At 39.6% G+C, this 17,086-nt stretch overlaps 1 protein-coding gene and 1 long non-coding RNA gene across 2 annotated transcripts; both read right to left on the bottom strand.

Annotated features, from left to right (window-relative positions):
* Positions 1-353: 353 nt before the first annotated feature.
* On the bottom strand, positions 354-2,223 carry LOC116008004. Its single transcript, XR_004095414.1, has 2 exons — positions 1,909-2,223; positions 354-800 (listed from the first exon to the last, which is right to left on the bottom strand). It is a non-coding gene; the product is annotated as an uncharacterized LOC116008004 (long non-coding RNA).
* Positions 2,224-11,475: 9,252 nt separating this feature from the next.
* On the bottom strand, positions 11,476-16,733 carry LOC116007896 (pyrophosphate-energized vacuolar membrane proton pump-like). The gene is made up of 8 exons (XM_031248555.1): positions 16,347-16,733; positions 14,205-14,779; positions 13,740-14,119; positions 13,386-13,472; positions 12,955-13,285; positions 12,430-12,840; positions 12,232-12,291; positions 11,476-11,963 (listed from the first exon to the last, which is right to left on the bottom strand). The coding sequence occupies exons 1-8, from the start codon at positions 16,594-16,596 to the stop codon at positions 11,757-11,759; spliced, it is 2,301 nt and encodes a 766-aa protein (XP_031104415.1). The 5' UTR covers positions 16,597-16,733; the 3' UTR covers positions 11,476-11,756.
* Positions 16,734-17,086: the final 353 nt, after the last annotated feature.

The raw sequence follows: 17,086 nt of genomic DNA on the forward strand, positions 1-17,086 counted from the left end.
TTTTTCTATGCAATATTCTGCGTATTTGTGTGCGTGCGTATTTTTATGCAACTCCATACGTGTTCCTTAGTTCAGATAGTGTGCACCTACACATGAACTACCATGTAAGTATTTCTATAGTAGGTTAGATTGTCAGAGACATGAGGTGAGTGCAAAGGGTGTCTTCTACTGTGAATGCGCAACTGAGTTCAATTCACTATGCACGCAATGGTTTGGTTTTCGGTCATGCTTGTTTTGGACATGATATGTGTTTTCTAGAGTTTATTTTAAACGTTGTAAGAAATGGGCTTGTGTCCGATGCATCAAACAAATGCACAATGGTTCATTGTTGCATACTTGTGAATCTAGGTGCGTAGGTTTGCAATGTTTGCATGGTTAAAAATTCAATGGTGCACAAAGGACGCATCTCAAACACGTTATGGTCCCTTGCCCGTGCATGGTAGCACGTAATATATCCAAAAAAATCGCGGTACCATTGGACATTGTTTTTATCACAGTTATTATTAAATTTCTAGTATGGTGAAACCACACAAATCCCGCCACTTGTTCAGAATCATGCTTTTCTCATGCTTTGCTAGATCAATAATGACTTTTGGTGTATGTGACAACCCCAACACTGCCTCCACAGCCTCCTCATTCACCTCGAGGACACAACCATTTTGCAATTTCACTGTCATGGTATGCATGTCAAGATTTGTGAGCAATCGGTTCCGAGGTAACAATATATTCAGAGGTGTCCTCTGTTTGTTCGATGTTAACCTGCACCGTTTTAGTTGAGTGGGTTTTTTGTGCCTTTGAACCTGAAGACATGTGGTGAAAGGTTTATGTTACTTTACAGATTATAAATGGAATAATTTTACTATCATAATTGTGTACACCCTAAATACATGTGCACAGTTGATTATGCTACATAATGCAAAGTTTTAGAAAAAAAATACTCACCCCCACCAAATGTGATCACAAAAATGCATACACGCAGATGATTAGCAAGCATTGCACAGTATATATGGGATAAACTATCCCAACCAATTTTGATCTTTCAGTTGAATATGCATAGAGATTCTTGATACAAGGCACAGTAAAGGTGGAAGAATGAAACCAAAGCCAAATTTAAGTCATAAAATGGATATGCACAATTGATAAGGATAAATTGCACAGATTACAAGCAATAACAAACCAAAAAGAATTCTAACCCCCTATTTAGACTTGCACAGATGTTTGCGTTGCAATGCACATAATAAAAGGAGAATTGTTTCCCGTTTCGATTATACCCACCATTCAACATATGCACAGATGTTTATGGTTAATTGCACAAAAGAGAATAAACACTCTTAACCCCCTCAATTATGTTTCAACCTAATTGCATACGCACAGTATTTCATGGTACATTCTACAGTAAAGATGAATCAAACTAACCCCACCAATTTAACTCGCCAAAATACATATGCACAGTCAGTTGGAGAATATTGCACAGTAAATAAGGAATTATCACACCACAACCAATTTTAAGCACACAAAAATTGCATTTGCACACACGTTGAGGATAAATTGCACAAGTAAAAACAAAAAATAAACATGAGGAAAAAAACCAACATATGAACAACAAAAACAACATACGAAGAAAAAAAAACACAAATCGAAAACCCCAATCCCCTACCACTCACCAGCGACCAAGTGAAATGATAGGACGAAAGTGTTTGTACCGGTGGAACCTAGAGCTATTGGACGACACCAATAGTGGCAGAATACCCGACACAAAAAAACCAAGGACAACACATTTGCAAAAACAAAAAAAGAGAACAAAAAACCAAACAACCTGTGTTCCAGCAACAAATCAAACCCAAAAAAAATGAAAAACAATCTAGAAAGTAAAAACAAAAAAAAAACATAACAAAAAAGACCACAAACCTTGAAACTCGCTGGCAGCAATCGTGTTCCAGCGACGTCTCTGGACCAAAGGCTCGTCAGACATTGCAACGGCGGAGAACGATGGCAGCCAAGAAGCCGTGAGACACGTATGGTTGTGCAGATGCTAGTGTGCAACGTGAAATTGCAAAACCCTATCTAATGAACTAATTCCTAAATTAAATCCCAATAATCTGGATGGCATCTACACTTCAAAACCCTAAAATACCCCTAGCTTAATTAGTCTCCCCACATTCACGCTCAAAATTAGGAAACTAAAAAAAATTATTATAGACCATTGATCCCAATATTTTAAAGGCTCTGCATATGGACTCATGAGAAAAGGTTGGACTCATTTGATCATGAATCATATATATATAGACCATTCTACGTACTAAAACGCACCAGATAACTGATAAAACACACCATTCCACACTATAACCAAATGCACCTATTCACTTAAAATTCGTCAATATATGTGATAAAATGCACCATTCTATGTATTAAAATGTACCACAACGTACCTAATGTCAGATTATAAGCATACACTATTTACACATTAGAAACATGTGCTAAAATATGCACCATTCTACGTATTAAAATACACCACAACGTGTGTTAAAATACACCACCACATGTGTTAAAATACACATCATTCAACGTATTAAAATGCACCAAAGGACAGATTAAATCACACAATTCCACAACACACTTATTAGAAACACATGTGTTAAAATACACATTATTCTATGTATTAAAATACACTAGAGGACATATTAAAACACATCATTCCACAATACAGTTACACAACATTCTACGTATGAAAATGCACCAGCAGATAGATTAAAACACACCATTCCACAACACAGTTAATGCACCAACATACATAATAAAACGCACCACACTATGTACTAAAATGCACCATTTCAATTCACGTAATATAGATACTAAAATTACCATAATACCCTCACTTAAACATACGCAAATTCCAGTTGGATTAATGAAATCGGACGACACAAATTAGGCCGCATGAGAGCTCCCTGTCCCATTTGAATAAAAATCTATATGCGTTGTTGAAATTTAAGGTGCGTCATTTTAAAACCTTAGGTGCATGGTTTGTGTTATTAAGGTGCACGGTTTGTGTACTTAAGGTGCGTCGGCCTAAGGCTTTCGGTGAGCGTGGTTTGTGTTCTTAAGGTGCTTTGTTTGTGTGCTTAAGGTGCGTGATCTGTGTACTTATGGTGCGCCATTTTAATGCTTAAGGTACGTAACTGCATAAACACACCGTTAGGTACACATCACCACAAAACGTACCATTTGGTACGCATAGACGCACCTCACAATGTTCGAAAATACACGATTAGGTGTGGTGAGTTATGATCCATTTTTTTGTGTGGTGCATTTTGTAATACATTGGTGCATTTCATTGTTGTGCGTTTACTATCACAATTGGTGCATTTTTACATACCTAATGATGTCGTCGCACCAGCCGCACATTAAGACTTGGCCGCACTAGAATTTGGTCATGTATATATATATATATGCAAAAATCAAAGATATTCTAGGGTTATATAATATGTTTGAAATCAAAATGGTAAACTTGTTTAAGTAAAAAAATTAACATGTAACTCGAATATATCAATTAGCATATATTGGGATGTGAAAAGAAATTAGTAACCGGTGAGCAGAATATCAATGGATGTGGAAGAAAGGGGAATGATGAGCAAGCAGCCACTTTATAGTTGAAAACAATTTCATAAAAACACAATTATCTAAGGGACAAGCTTAACCTTAGAGCATCTACATCAAAGCATAATACATGGTTATTAGTACCGTGTTTGTCAACATGGAGGAGTGATAAATAAGAGAGAAGAAGATAGTTACTTCTGCAAATATCTTACTATATAAAAAAGCCACACGCCTAGGGAACCACGTTAGAGCCAAAAAATCCCGCCTGAACAAAACGTGGTCGTTTAGTAGTAGTAGAGAAATAGAGTTCTATACACTGTTGTACATCTACGTTGGGATACGGCAGGTTATTTACAAATTTCAAAATTTCTAGCCGTCTTTGGTATCTTAAACAGCCTCCGGCATGCGTGTCTAGGGTTTTGGCTTCCTCCTAGGGTTCTAGGGTTTTTTCTGGTTTCTCTCCGATTGTGATCATCGGTGTTTTTGCTTCCTATTATCGTTTCTTCATCGACATCCGGTTGCTGCTGGCTTTCTGGTGCCTAGTATGTCTTCGCAGCAGGTTGACGACGACGGGGTTGGCCTTTCCGCACGATGGGCGGACATGGTCTTAGAGGACGAAGCGCTGGAATTTGAGCCGGTAGGCGATGCAGTTGGTCAAGTCCGTGAAGGTGAGACGTGGGTTGCGGTTGGACGTTTCTTGACGTCGAAGCTTGTCAAAGTGGAGTTCATGCGCCAAGTTATGGCGTCAGTTTGGCAGCCCGTTAAGGGGGTTCAGATCTCCGAGCTACAGCCGAATCTCTTCATGTTTGTGTTTTTCCACGAGTCAGATTTGTTGTATGTGCTTGAAGAGGGTCCATGGTTATTCGATAATAACACCCTAGTTTGCAGACAGGTTTGTGATGGGGTGTTACCAGGCGACGTTCCGCTCAATGCAGTTGATATGTGGGTCCAAGTTCACGATCTTCCGGTCGGGTATACTTCGGACATTGTGTTGGAACAGGTTGGAAATTTCCTTGGAACGTTTGTTCGTGGGGATGATAGGTTTGCGGGAGCCCCGTGGCGTACCTTTTACAGAATTCGGGTGGCTATTCCGGTCGACCGACCTATCAAGCGGCGCATGAAATTGATCAAGAGGGATAAGTCGAGCTGTTGGGTCTCTTTCAAATACAAGAGACTCCACACATTTTGATTTTTCTGTGGAATGCTCGGCCACTCGCACAAGTTTTGTTTAGGAGCTCGGGAATCTGTGCTTTCGGTCGATCAATACCCTTTTTCTGCTGAGTTACGTGCTGGTGCAGGCCGAGGAGGTCCACGAGCTGTTGGGGATCCTTGGTTGGTGCCGCTGACGGGAACTGGTAGGCCAATGGCTGCGGTTGCTGGTTCTTCGGGCTTGGGCCGAGGAGACGAGTTGATGGATGGAGCTTGTCCCCAACGTGCCGAGAGGGGTGTTGTGGCAGTGGCGAAGAGACGACGGGAGACGCACAGTCTGGGCAGTAGGCGGGGCGGTGGTGTTTCTGGTGGAGATGTGGCCATGACTGACGTGTCAAAAAACTTGTTCAAGGCGGGTACTGGTTCCCAGTCCTGCCCGTCATCATGAGTGCCATAAGCTGGAATTGTCGTGGCTTGGGTAATCCACGAACAGTTCGCGAAGCAGTGGACTTGGTGTCCTGTAAGAAACCCGATTTTCTTTTTCTTATGGAAACTAAGGTTGCCCGTATTCATGCTGAACGTTTACGGGTTAAGCTTGGTTTTGATGGCCTTTTTTGTGTTGATAGTGTTGGTTTGAGTGGCGGATTGGCGTTGTTTTGGAGGAAAAATTGTACGACTAGGCTTTTATGTTATTCGAAGAACCATATTGATGTGGAGGTGACTATCCATAATTCCCCCAGATGGCGTATGACATGTTTTTACGGCTATCCTGAGCGTAGTAGGAGGAGGGAGTCTTGGGATTTTCTTCGGTCGATAGTTTCGGTTTCAGCCTTGCCTTGGGTTGTTATTGGAGATTTCAATGATCTTCTATACCAACACGATAAGAGAGGTAGAAATCCGCATCCGGATGCTCTCCTTCGTGGTTTTGGGGAGGTAGTGGATGACTGTGGGCTCTCTCAACTTCCTTTGCGAGGTTATCAGTATACTTGGGATAGAGGTAGGGGAACAGTGGACTGGATGGAGGAGAGATTGGACAAGGTCTTAGCAAATTCTGACTGGAGAGGGCTGCAAGAGGGTGCTCATGTCGAGAACATTATTACTAGAACTTCTGATCAGTCGGCCTTATTTCTGAGCTTGCCTTGTCATGTTGTGCGAAGGAGGGGCTTCCGCAGAGGCTTCAAATTCGAGATGGCTTGGTTGCTCGATGAGGGTTGTAGGGAGGTGGTGGAACAGGCATGGCACAATGGGAGGAATGGTGGTTTACTCAGCTGTCTGCAGCTCTGTGGGGAGAGGCTCCTGGGATGGGGTGGCGAGCACTTCCATAAGTTTGGACATCAGTTCAAACTGTTGAGCAAATCACAGTTTCTGCTCAGGGGTAAATGTGATCCGGAGTCCTTAGCAGAGTTTCAGCGCTTAAATAGCCAACTAGCCCGTTTGGAAGCCCAGGGGGATGTTTTTTGGTGACAGCGAGCTAAGCAGCACTGGTTGAGGGGAGCTGATGCGAACACGAAGTTCTATCACAGGTATGCCTCTGCCCGTAAAAAGAAAAATACATTATCTAGATTGAAAAATGATTTAGGTGTGTGGGTGGAAGGGGAGCACTTGAAAGCTGTAGTTTTGAATTACTTTGAGAATGTTTTCCACTCTTCTGGTTCGTTATTGGAGGAGTCATTCTTTGATTCTATAATACCGCGAGTCTCTCTCCCTGATAATGATATGTTGTTACGTCCTTTTGAGACTGTGGAGGTCAAGGAGGCCCTGTTTTCAATGTTCCCGGATAAGGCTCCTGGCCCAGATAGGATGAACCCGGGCTTCTATCAGCACTACTGGGATGTAGTTGGCTCGGATGTGTCAGATTTTGTGTTACACTGCTTGAATTCATGTTCGTTTCCTAAGGGTCTTAATGCCACGAATGTGGTTTTAATCCCCAAGAAGAATATACCTGAAAGTGTTGCTTATTTGAGGCCTATAGCTTTGTGTAATGTGGTGTACAAGGTGATTGCTAAAGTTTTAGCAAATAGGATGAAGCCTTTGCTGGGCAACCTCATCTCAGAGTCTCAAAGTGCATTCATTCCAGATAGGCTAATAACGGATAATATCCTGGTGGCTGCCAAAGTAGGTCACTACCTCAACAGAAAACAAAATGGTTTGATGGGCTGGGGGGCTTTAAAGCTAGATATGGCGAAGGCGTATGACCGTATGGAGTGGACGTTCTTGAGGAGGATGTTAGAAGCCCTAGGTTTTGCGCCTAGGTGGGTTGAATTACTCATGCTATGTGTTTCTATGGTTTCCTATACCTTTTTGGTCAATGGTGCCCCAACTGATGTTGTTCCATCCCGTGGGATGCGTCAAGGTGATCCCTTGTCCCCATATTTGTTTATTATTTGTGCAGAAGGCCTCTCGTTGTTGCTTCAGAAGGCTCAGGCAGAGGGTTCCATCAGGGGTTGTAGAGTAGCTAGAGGGGCTCCTCCGATTTCACACTTGTTTTTTGCGGATGACAGTCTCCTTTTCTTTAGAGCCAATGCTCAAGAGGCAGAGGCTGTAAAGCACTGTTTGGACTTATACGAGAGTATGTCTGGTCAGGCAGTGAATTATCACAAGTCTAGTGTCTGTTTCAGCAGGAATACAAGCACTGCACACAGAGAGGAAGTGTTGGCGGTCTTGGGAGTTGTTCAGGCTCCAAACTTTGGGAAATATCTGGGTCTCCCAGCTTTTGTGGGCAGAAACAGAAAAGCAGCATTTTCATACATTGAAGACAAGATCAAGCAACGAATAGGATCATGGAATAAAAAGTTACTCTCGCAGGCAGGGAAGGAGATTCTGTTAAAGAGTGTAGCTCAGGCTATGCCTACTTTCTCAATGAGTGTCTTTCTACTCCCTGAGTCAGTATGTCTATCTATTGAGAGAACCATGAACCGTTATTGGTGGGGTTCTGGGGGGGAAAGAAGGATTCATTGGAAGGCGTGGGATCGATTGTGTATACCTAAGAGGTATGGTGGTTTAGGGTTTAAGGATCTCCGTGCTTTTAACTTGGCTATGCTAGGTAAACAGGCATGGCGATTTCTCACTAATCCTAGCTCTTTGGTAGCAAGGGTCTATAAGGCAAGGTACTATCCAAAGACCTCTTTCATTGATGCTGCTGTTGGTAATTGCCCAAGCTATCCAAAGACCTCTTTAATTATTGGTGGTGTGAGGCGGAGTGTAACCCCTCGTCTTTTCGAATAAGATTAAGGTTCGAGAAATATGTCTTTAAGCTATGACATTCCTGAGATGAGTGACCGATGCGTCAAAAGGATTTTTATAAGGAAATATAGTTATTATTAAGTTGCGATCGTTCGTGCCGGTCACGAACCGTAAAATTTTCGAGGACGAATTTTCAGCTCGGATTTCCTAGGAAATGGACTATTAAGCATATTATGACTAAGTATGAACTTCCTGCTTAGTTAAGTTGAATTTGGACGGAGTATAAGGGTCAAAATTTATTTCTGATCGTACACCGCGAAATTCCCGCAGTGAACTGAACCTAGCCCAATTTGGAGCTTTTGACTGGAATAAATTTGTGGTTTCAAGAAATATTCTATTTAAATTATTTTCTACCGAAAATTCATCTGTTTTGACCCCGAACTGTCTAAATTGAGATATTTTCTTAAAGTTACCAATAGGAATTTGACATGTGTCACCCAATTGTGATCCCAAAAATTTTATCTTGATTTATAAAGACTTTTCTCCTCCCATTTTGGCCATTTGGCCGAAATAATCACAAGGGAAAAGGGAAGAGAAATTTCCATCATCTTCTTCATCCAAGCTTCAACCACCATAGCCAATTGTTTAGATATTGTAGAAACCAACTCCAAGATTCCTTGTTTTCACCTTCTACAACTGCATAGGCAATGGGGAATATACTGTCATTTCCATCTATTCCTACTGCTGTCAACAGTTGCCCTCCAGTTTTACACTTCAAATGACACCCATCAAGACCAATTATTTTCCTACAGTGCTTAAACCCTACCCTTGTAGCTTCCCAGCAGATATACATCCTCATAAATCTCTTCCTTCCATCCTCTTCCATATCACTCAACTTCACTTTATAAACACACTTTGGATTAGTTCTTTCTATTTCCATGCAATAGCTCCAAATCCTATTGAAGTAGTCTTCTGCTTCATGTTTAATCTCACCTTTAGCTTTGACTAATGCCCTCCATGCTTGCTTCTTACTCAAGATATAATGGTCATCGGTTAGGACTTTCTCTAAAAAAGCATTAGTTTTCCATTCCATGTTTCCTTTAATTTGTTGTTTCCACCTTTTTGCAACAATGGTGGAATTGACCATTGAATTGTTTTGAGTCCTTACACAGCCATCATGTTTGTCCTTCAACACACTTATCCTCCAAGATTTATCATCTTTATTAAACCTAAGGGTAACTTGCCATGGGCAACTCTCATGCTTGCACTTTACCACACATCTAACTTTGTCATTCTTTACATATTTCATTTCCTTACCCTCTTTGATAGCATAATTTGTTATAGCTTCTCTAAATTTCCCTTTATCTTTAAAGGTCAATCCCAAGGCAAATTTAGGGCAAGTGCCTTCTCGGTCTTTCAGAAACTTTTGCCATTTCAACCCTCCTACCTCACCATCACTGCCCACCAAGTTCCCTTCATCAGAATAGTTAACTTCATCACATGGTTGGGGTTGCACTTGTACATTATCTTGTTGGGATTGAACTTGTACATTACTTAAGCCACTAAACTTTGCAGTAACATCTATATTTTTAACAAACAAATCATCATCATGCACATCTATATTCACTAAGTCCTCTGAGTTGTATTCCTCATCACTGTCATCAGATTCTTCCCCACTGCCATACCACTCAGAGCCACTGCCATCAGACCTCTCTTCACTGCCAGAATACTCATCTGCATCATCACCAACCCCTCCTTTAACAATCCATATTTCTAATACCTTGGGACTACAAGCTTGGCTAATTAAGTTCCAAACTTCAAAGTCTGTCACCAATTCTTTCAAGCCTACTTCAGTCAGTATAAAGTACCTCAAACTTTCATCCATGGCATACCCTAGTTCCCCTACCTTCTCCCTTAAACAAATTAACCCCCACTCATCCTCTTCCATATCATTAAAATCACTAACACTGCCACCTAAATATTTTGCAGGTAAAGATTGACTAATCCTACCTCCATGTCTCAATTTAAGAGTAAAAATTCCTGAAAGTAAAGAATGACAATATCCAAAGCACTTTAGACTACTTTATATACTACCAAGAACTACTTTATAGTACAGACAACATATAATGGCACACTTTACACTGCTTTACATTAAATGATTTAAAAGAAAAAAAAACAGCAACAATGGTCCCTCCCATATGCATAACCAGACAAACATTGGTCCACACACCATTTTCAAACAAAAATTGGTCCCCACATGTACTTATACTTATACACAATATACAACACACATACACATCATATAATAAAGAACACAAACATCTGGTCCTCACTTCTACCATTTCCTTCTCTTATAGCATATAAAACCCACACATAACATATAAAACCCAAATCAGTTGCATCCAAAGTTTTGCGTAAACAACTGACCTGGTGGGCGAGTATCGCGACCAAAGTTTGCTTCCTTTCCTGTCGAATCCATCGATGTTCTTCGTTCTTCGACCATACGCTAAATACTCCTAAATATCAGTTCTTCGATTAGGGTTTTTTATTCGGAAATTGGGGGATTTTGTCTATCAGAAGGAACGCCAGTGTTGATATTAGGGATTTGGCTTGACTTCGCGTGAGACTAAAGAGGGAAAATACACTCTAAGCCTGAATGGACGCATTTGCCCCTCAAGTTAACGTCAACTTAACACCCACAAGATGGAAGGACCAACATTGGAAAAAAAACAATTGTCAGGTGGTTAAATTGTCCAAAAAGAAAGTCGAGGACCAAATGTGGAAAATCACTATACTCGGGGGACCATTGCTGGAATTAACTCATTTGTGTGTAAAGACAAGTCAAAGATATGTATTTGGTGTATTTCAAAATTTATATTCTACACCTTTAAGTGTGGTTACTAATGGTAAGATTTATGTAAAATATTTAATATTTATGTAAATATCAACAGTAAACTTTTAACAGTTGATCATAATACAGAACATTATTACATTTCTTAAAAAAAAAAAAAGAGAACACATTATTACATTATTCTCTTTCTTTTATTGTAATAATTTATAATTTTGTTTTTAGTTTAATTTTATTCATAATTTAAGTTGTATTTCAGTATGTTTATTTTTTTTAGATGCTCTGACCATATTAAATTCTATCTTAATTATTTCACACAATTGTACAATAAATTTAACAATATTTATCCCGTGCATCGCACGGGTACTATATTAGTTGAGTTTATATTAGAAATGAGACTCACAAGCAATTAATGCTCATAAGCAATGAGAGAGCGTGACAGACACAAAGGCGCACTGCGCGCGCAGTACACACGCTGAGTGCATCAGACACTTTCTATTTTTAATTTTTTTTTAAATTAATATTGTTTTTTTTTTCATCTCCCTCATTTTCTATTTCCTAATCACACTTACAAAAATTCATTGATAAAGATGCTCTTAACCTTATAGGGAGGTATTAAGACTGTTCATGAGATGTTAATAGGAATTAGTAACTAGTGAGCAGAATATGAATGGATGTGGAAGAAAGAGTAATGATGAGGCTTATAGTGGAACAAAATTTAATAAAAACGCAATTGACCCCAAAAAAGGGGTGGACTCTGGACAACACATTTGAAATTTGAATGGTAAAGAATGTAAAGGATTCCTTCCTCCCAGTGTTCCATAAACCAAGCAGCTCACACAAATTACAAAACGCGAGAAAAAATTGTGTCCGTGAACCCTCCTCCTAGTACAACAAAAAGTAGTGTGACATAAAGTTAGAAGATGCAGAAGGCAAAAGGATGACTAACTGGTATGACGACATATGAGATTGGTGTGTTTGATTAGAATATCTTGAAGAGCAGACCACCATGTGCAGCAAAGAAGGGAGCAAACACGAGTGATTCAACAGCCATGAGCTTGATGAGAATGTTGAGGGACGGTCCAGATGTGTCCTTGAGAGGATCGCCAACAGTGTCACCAATCACAGCAGCTTTGTGTGCATCAGATCCCTTGGGCCCTAGTGTTCTGGCATGTTCTGAAGCCCCAGCCTGTTTGTTATAATAATACAAATGTCATAACTTTTGGTTTTTGAGCCACGAACCCATTCACCGCCAAATATTTATGTGGATCAGATACATTTTCAATATATTAAAAATACATTATTTGATAATATACAAAATAATATACTCTCAGTACTCAAATAATATATTTTTTTTATTTATGGTCCGCCATACATCCATAGAATAATGATTGCCCATTCACCCATTCCATTCCATCACAATTTCTTTAAAGAAATAACAAGATAAGGTTTTTTACCTCAATATATTTCTTGGCATTATCCCAGGCACCACCAGTGTTGGATGCAGAGATAGCAATCTACCCATAACAAGTAGGCAGAGTATTAGACAGACATCATAATAGAGCATGGGGGCGCATTGGATCTACTTTTAATTATTATATACTGACAATAATAATAATAATAATAATAATAATAATAATATCTGTTTGAATTACCTGGACACCAGAGACAAGGGATCCAGCAAGAACACCCGACAAGGTTTCAACCCCAAAGAAAATTCCAACAATTAGCGGAGTGAGCATGACAAGAGCACCAGGGGGAATCATCTCTTTGATAGACGCATCAGTGGAGATCTTGACGCAGTTGGTGTAGTCGGGCTTGGCAGTGCCTTCCATGAGACCAGGGATGGTATTGAATTGCCTACGCACTTCCTCTACCATCTTAAGAGCAGCCTTTCCTACGCTCTTCATTGTCATGGCAGAGAACCAATATGGAAGCATTGCGCCCACCAGCAATCCAATAAACACTTTTGGTGTCAGCACATCCACAGTTGTGATTTCAGCTCGGCTCACAAATGCACCAAACAGTGCCAGCGACACAAGAGCAGCAGATCCAATTGCAAATCCCTGAAATTAAACTACTAGTTTGTAAGCATCTCGACCAAGGTGGCTATGCTATGCTATGTTGATGAATCAAAGCAAGCACGTAGAACACGAAACTTAGCAGCAAGCGCAACTTACCTTTCCAATAGCTGCAGTGGTGTTTCCTGCGGCATCAAGGGCATCAGTCCTCTCACGGATCCTATGGCTCATGCCAGCCATCTCTGCAATTCCTCCGGCATTGTCACTGATGGGACCATATGCATCAATCGCCAAACCAGTAGCAATGGTGCTCAGCATTCCTAGAGCCGCAACAGCAATGCCATACATTGCTGCAAAGCTGAAGCTAACAAAGATGCTGATCGCTATGGCCAAGATTGGAATTATAACAGATTTGTAACCCAATGCAAGCCCAAAAATAACATTGGTAGCAGCCCCAGTGCGGCAGGAATCAGCAACATCTTGCACAGGACTGCAAGCAAATAATGGAAGTGAGGTGGTTACTAGTTTGTGATGGTTGACACTATTTGCAAATAAAAAGAGAATGAATGCTTGCTTACTAAGCCACTCACCTGTAAGCATTGCTTGTGTAGTACTCTGTCACAAAACCAATAATAAGTCCAGCCCACAGACCAACACAGACACACAAGAACAATTGCCTGCAAGTTTAATATATATATCAGTTAGCCTTTATCCTTATTTTTAAGGTTTAAAGTGTGACCGGGTTTCACTTTAATGCATTTTCTATTTCAATCTGCTGGGGAATTGTCTTGTGCGTATCTGAGATTTTTAGGTTTTTGGAGCTCCAAAAGGATAAGTTTCACTTTAATGCATTTTCTATTTCAATCTGCTGGGGAATTGTCTTGTGCATGTCTGAGATTTTTAGGTTTTTGGAGCTCCAAAAGGATAAGGTACTATAAACTCACCAGCTATGCACAACCTTCTGAGCTCCAAAGTTGAAAATGGTGAAGGTAGATGGAAGTGCAATCCATGTAATAAGAGCAATTCCAACTGTCATCAGAGCAGTGGAGATTATGAGTTGGTTCTTCAATGCTGGCTCAATTTCCTTTACGGCCTTGACTTCAAAGAAATCAGTCGCAAATAGGGTGGTGAGCAAACAGACAAGGATGCCCATGGAACTGACAAGAAGAGGATATAGCATAGCAGTGAACTCATGGTTGACCCCAAAGGAAGAAATCGAAGCAACAACAAGGGCTGCACAAGATGACTCCGCATATGAGCCAAACAAGTCTGATCCCATACCAGCAATATCACCGACATTATCACCAACATTGTCAGCAATAACCTGACATAATAATGCAAGTCAGAACACCAACTAGCAAATAAGTTTTCAGTTTATCTGGATATTCAAAATGAAACCACTACCATACCGCTGGATTTCTGGGATCATCCTCTGGAATATTTCGCTCCACCTTGCCCACAAGATCAGCACCAACATCTGCAGCTTTTGTATAAATGCCACCACCAACTCTGCCAAAAAGGGCCATTGAAGATCCACCAAGGCCATAACCAGTAATAGACTCAAATAAGCCTTCCCAGTCATCACCATAGTACAGCTTGAACAGATTGATGGTAATGTACAACACCAAAAGGCCATTCGCAGCAAGAAGGAAACCCATTACCGCACCAGATCTAAATGCAGTAATGAAAGCCTTTCCAACACCCTTTCTAGCTTCCAAAGTTGTTCTGGCATTTGCATAAGTTGCTATTTTCATTCCAAGAAAACCAGAAACTACAGAAGTAACAGCACCAAGCAAGAAAGATACGGTGCTAAAGACAGCAGTAGCAAGAGCAGGCTTGCACAATTTGGTCTCATCATATGTGCAAGGCTGGCTTTTTGTGCTAAAACCTTCAACTGAGCCAAGAAAGACGAAGATCAAAATAGCAAAAGCAACCATGAAAATACCAACATATTGGTATTCGGTGAAAAGGAAAGAAGTTGCACCTGCAACACAACAAATTCCACAGTTGATATTAGAAAAATATCCCCTGCTGGTGCCACATACCCAAACCAGTAAATCTATAAACAGTTAACTGATTTGCTTTCTCAGTATCCTCGGAGATATGTGATGTTGAAGAAATTAAAATGGATAAAGAAGATGCGGAACATCAGTCAACAGCATCAGTTCACAAATCCAGATTTTTATATATTCAAAGCAAAAGATGGGGACGCCTCACCTTTTAAACAAAATATAGTTTATAACAAGGTATTAAAAAAATAAACGAAACCAAAAATAAAACAATACAAAACTGGCAGCCTCTTAACAATGGTACAAATTGAAACTTAAACCAAACAAAAGAATACAAAAAAGGCAACCTCTTAACAATGCTACAAATTGAAACTTAAACCTATCAAGGGGACTCCATTTTCAAGTTCATTGCCAAAACTTCAAACTAAAGGCTTGGCAAGTTGCGAATTTAATATCCTTGCAGTGGAGAAACAGAAGGATATCTTATTTTCATAAATATAAATAGAGGCCCTGACATAGCTATGAACTTAGAATTTTTTTACCAGTCATCTCATCTGAGTGTTATCAGATAGAGAGCATCCACCGATATGAGATATAATGCATAATTACTTAAATAGACAGGATATTCCTATTCCCACTGTATAATTTAAGTTGCTCTTTTTTTTTTTTTTGTAATTTAATTTTCTATACTTTGCTGTTGAAGCTTTCTTATTATGGGTCCCATCAGTTTGTTGCTTTGGCATTTTCCTTTACAGGTTTTTAGGACACTTTTAATCTTATTGTAAAGTTGTCCTAGTATAATAAATTAGTAAAATCAAATTACACGGCAACCCACCTATACCCAAAACCATTAAAAGCCATTAAAAACAAAAACACTAAAAATATGTGTGCACGGCTCCTCAGATCTAGAATTTTCAGCACAACCAAAAGTAGAGCTTGACATCAACACGGCAAAAAATGAAGTCTTTCTCACTGAAATTGTTTTAACTGACCAGAATTAATTGATTAATTCTGAACAATGATTTTCTATGTCGGTCCGTCCATCAAATCTCAAAATATTAATAAATTACTAATAATTCAAGAATAACCGCAAATCAATGCCTCCAGAAGATGTCATTAAAAATAAAGTGGAGTAAATTAATTAGCAAAAGGAATTAAAGGATCCTAAAATGAAAGAAGAAGCTAGATCTTTATAATTCAGCTAGTACTCTAGATATGCCATTATTAATCAGCATAATTCACGTTAAATTAACCAAAAGTATTGTATTGCGGAAAATGAGGAAGGCTGAGAAATTTTTTTTAAAAAAATGCGACAGTTGAAATATATAATTTGTACCTCCTAGTATATTAAAATGTAAAGGTAACATATATGTTGATGCACAAATACAACTACAAGCTATCTAGGAATGCAGCACAGCAAAATGTGCCTAAAATCCACAGTAAATATTGTAAACCAAGCAAATTATAGAAAAAGCACACCAACCCCAAACAAAAACCCCAAATCAACAACTCAAATCCACAAAAAACGGGAGAACTTCATACCTTCGGAGATGGCGCTTTGGATTTCGGCGCACTTGTGAACGACGTTATGGTCATTAATGCCTTCCTCCTCCTCAATAAGAGACTCAGCGAAGCCGTTCTTCGCGTCAGAGGCAGAGGCGGACTTCTCCGGCAAGAGCTTGACCTTGGATACAAGGATCCACTGGACTAGCGCAAAGGCTATGCCGACTATGGAGCACACTGGAATCAGGACCTCCGTGCCGAGATCTGGCAGAATAGTCGAAGCACCCATGGCCGTCGCCTCTGCCGGAAAACCGAGCTGCGGAGGCGGGGGTTGAAGAAAGTGGGAAAGGAAATGGGAGAACAGAGGACGAAATAGGAAGGCGACGTCTGCGGTGGTTTACACTCTTCTTGGAGATGATGATGCATAGAAGAGTGGGGATTGGGGGCTATTTATATGGTTGGAGTTTACATTTTTAGAGGGTGTTATGTGAAAAGCATTTTAAATAAAAAAATAGAAATTATCATTTACGGGCACAAATTTTAAGGTCCTATTTAGTGGTTGAAAAAGAAATATTATATATATTAAAGAAATTTTAAAAAAGTAATCCTAAATATTACTCCTTCCGTCATATTTTATTCATTGGCCAAACAAAATATTTCTTATTTATTTATTTTCTTTAGTATTTTACAAAATCTTTATCATTTGTTTATTTTCTTTAGTATTTTTTACTTATTTTTAAATTTGATTTTTTGTGTTTAATAGTACTTTTAGTATAGTT

Source organism: Ipomoea triloba, chromosome 16, assembly GCF_003576645.1.
Source record: "Ipomoea triloba cultivar NCNSP0323 chromosome 16, ASM357664v1".
Lineage (NCBI taxonomy): Eukaryota > Viridiplantae > Streptophyta > Magnoliopsida > Solanales > Convolvulaceae > Ipomoea > Ipomoea triloba.

What these genes read in the sequence shown, in the direction of transcription:
- LOC116007896 (XM_031248555.1), bottom strand. Translation starts at nt 16,596, where the DNA reads ATGGGTGCTTCGACTATTCTGCCAGATCTCGGCACGGAGGTCCTGATT. An exon ending in CCAAAGCGCCATCTCCGAAG is followed by an intron (nt 14,780 to 16,346) that starts GTATGAAGTTCT and finishes GTTGTGTTGCAG; the next exon opens with GTGCAACTTCTTTCCTTTTC. An exon ending in ATGATCCCAGAAATCCAGCG is followed by an intron (nt 14,120 to 14,204) that starts GTATGGTAGTGG and finishes TTATTATGTCAG; the next exon opens with GTTATTGCTGACAATGTTGG.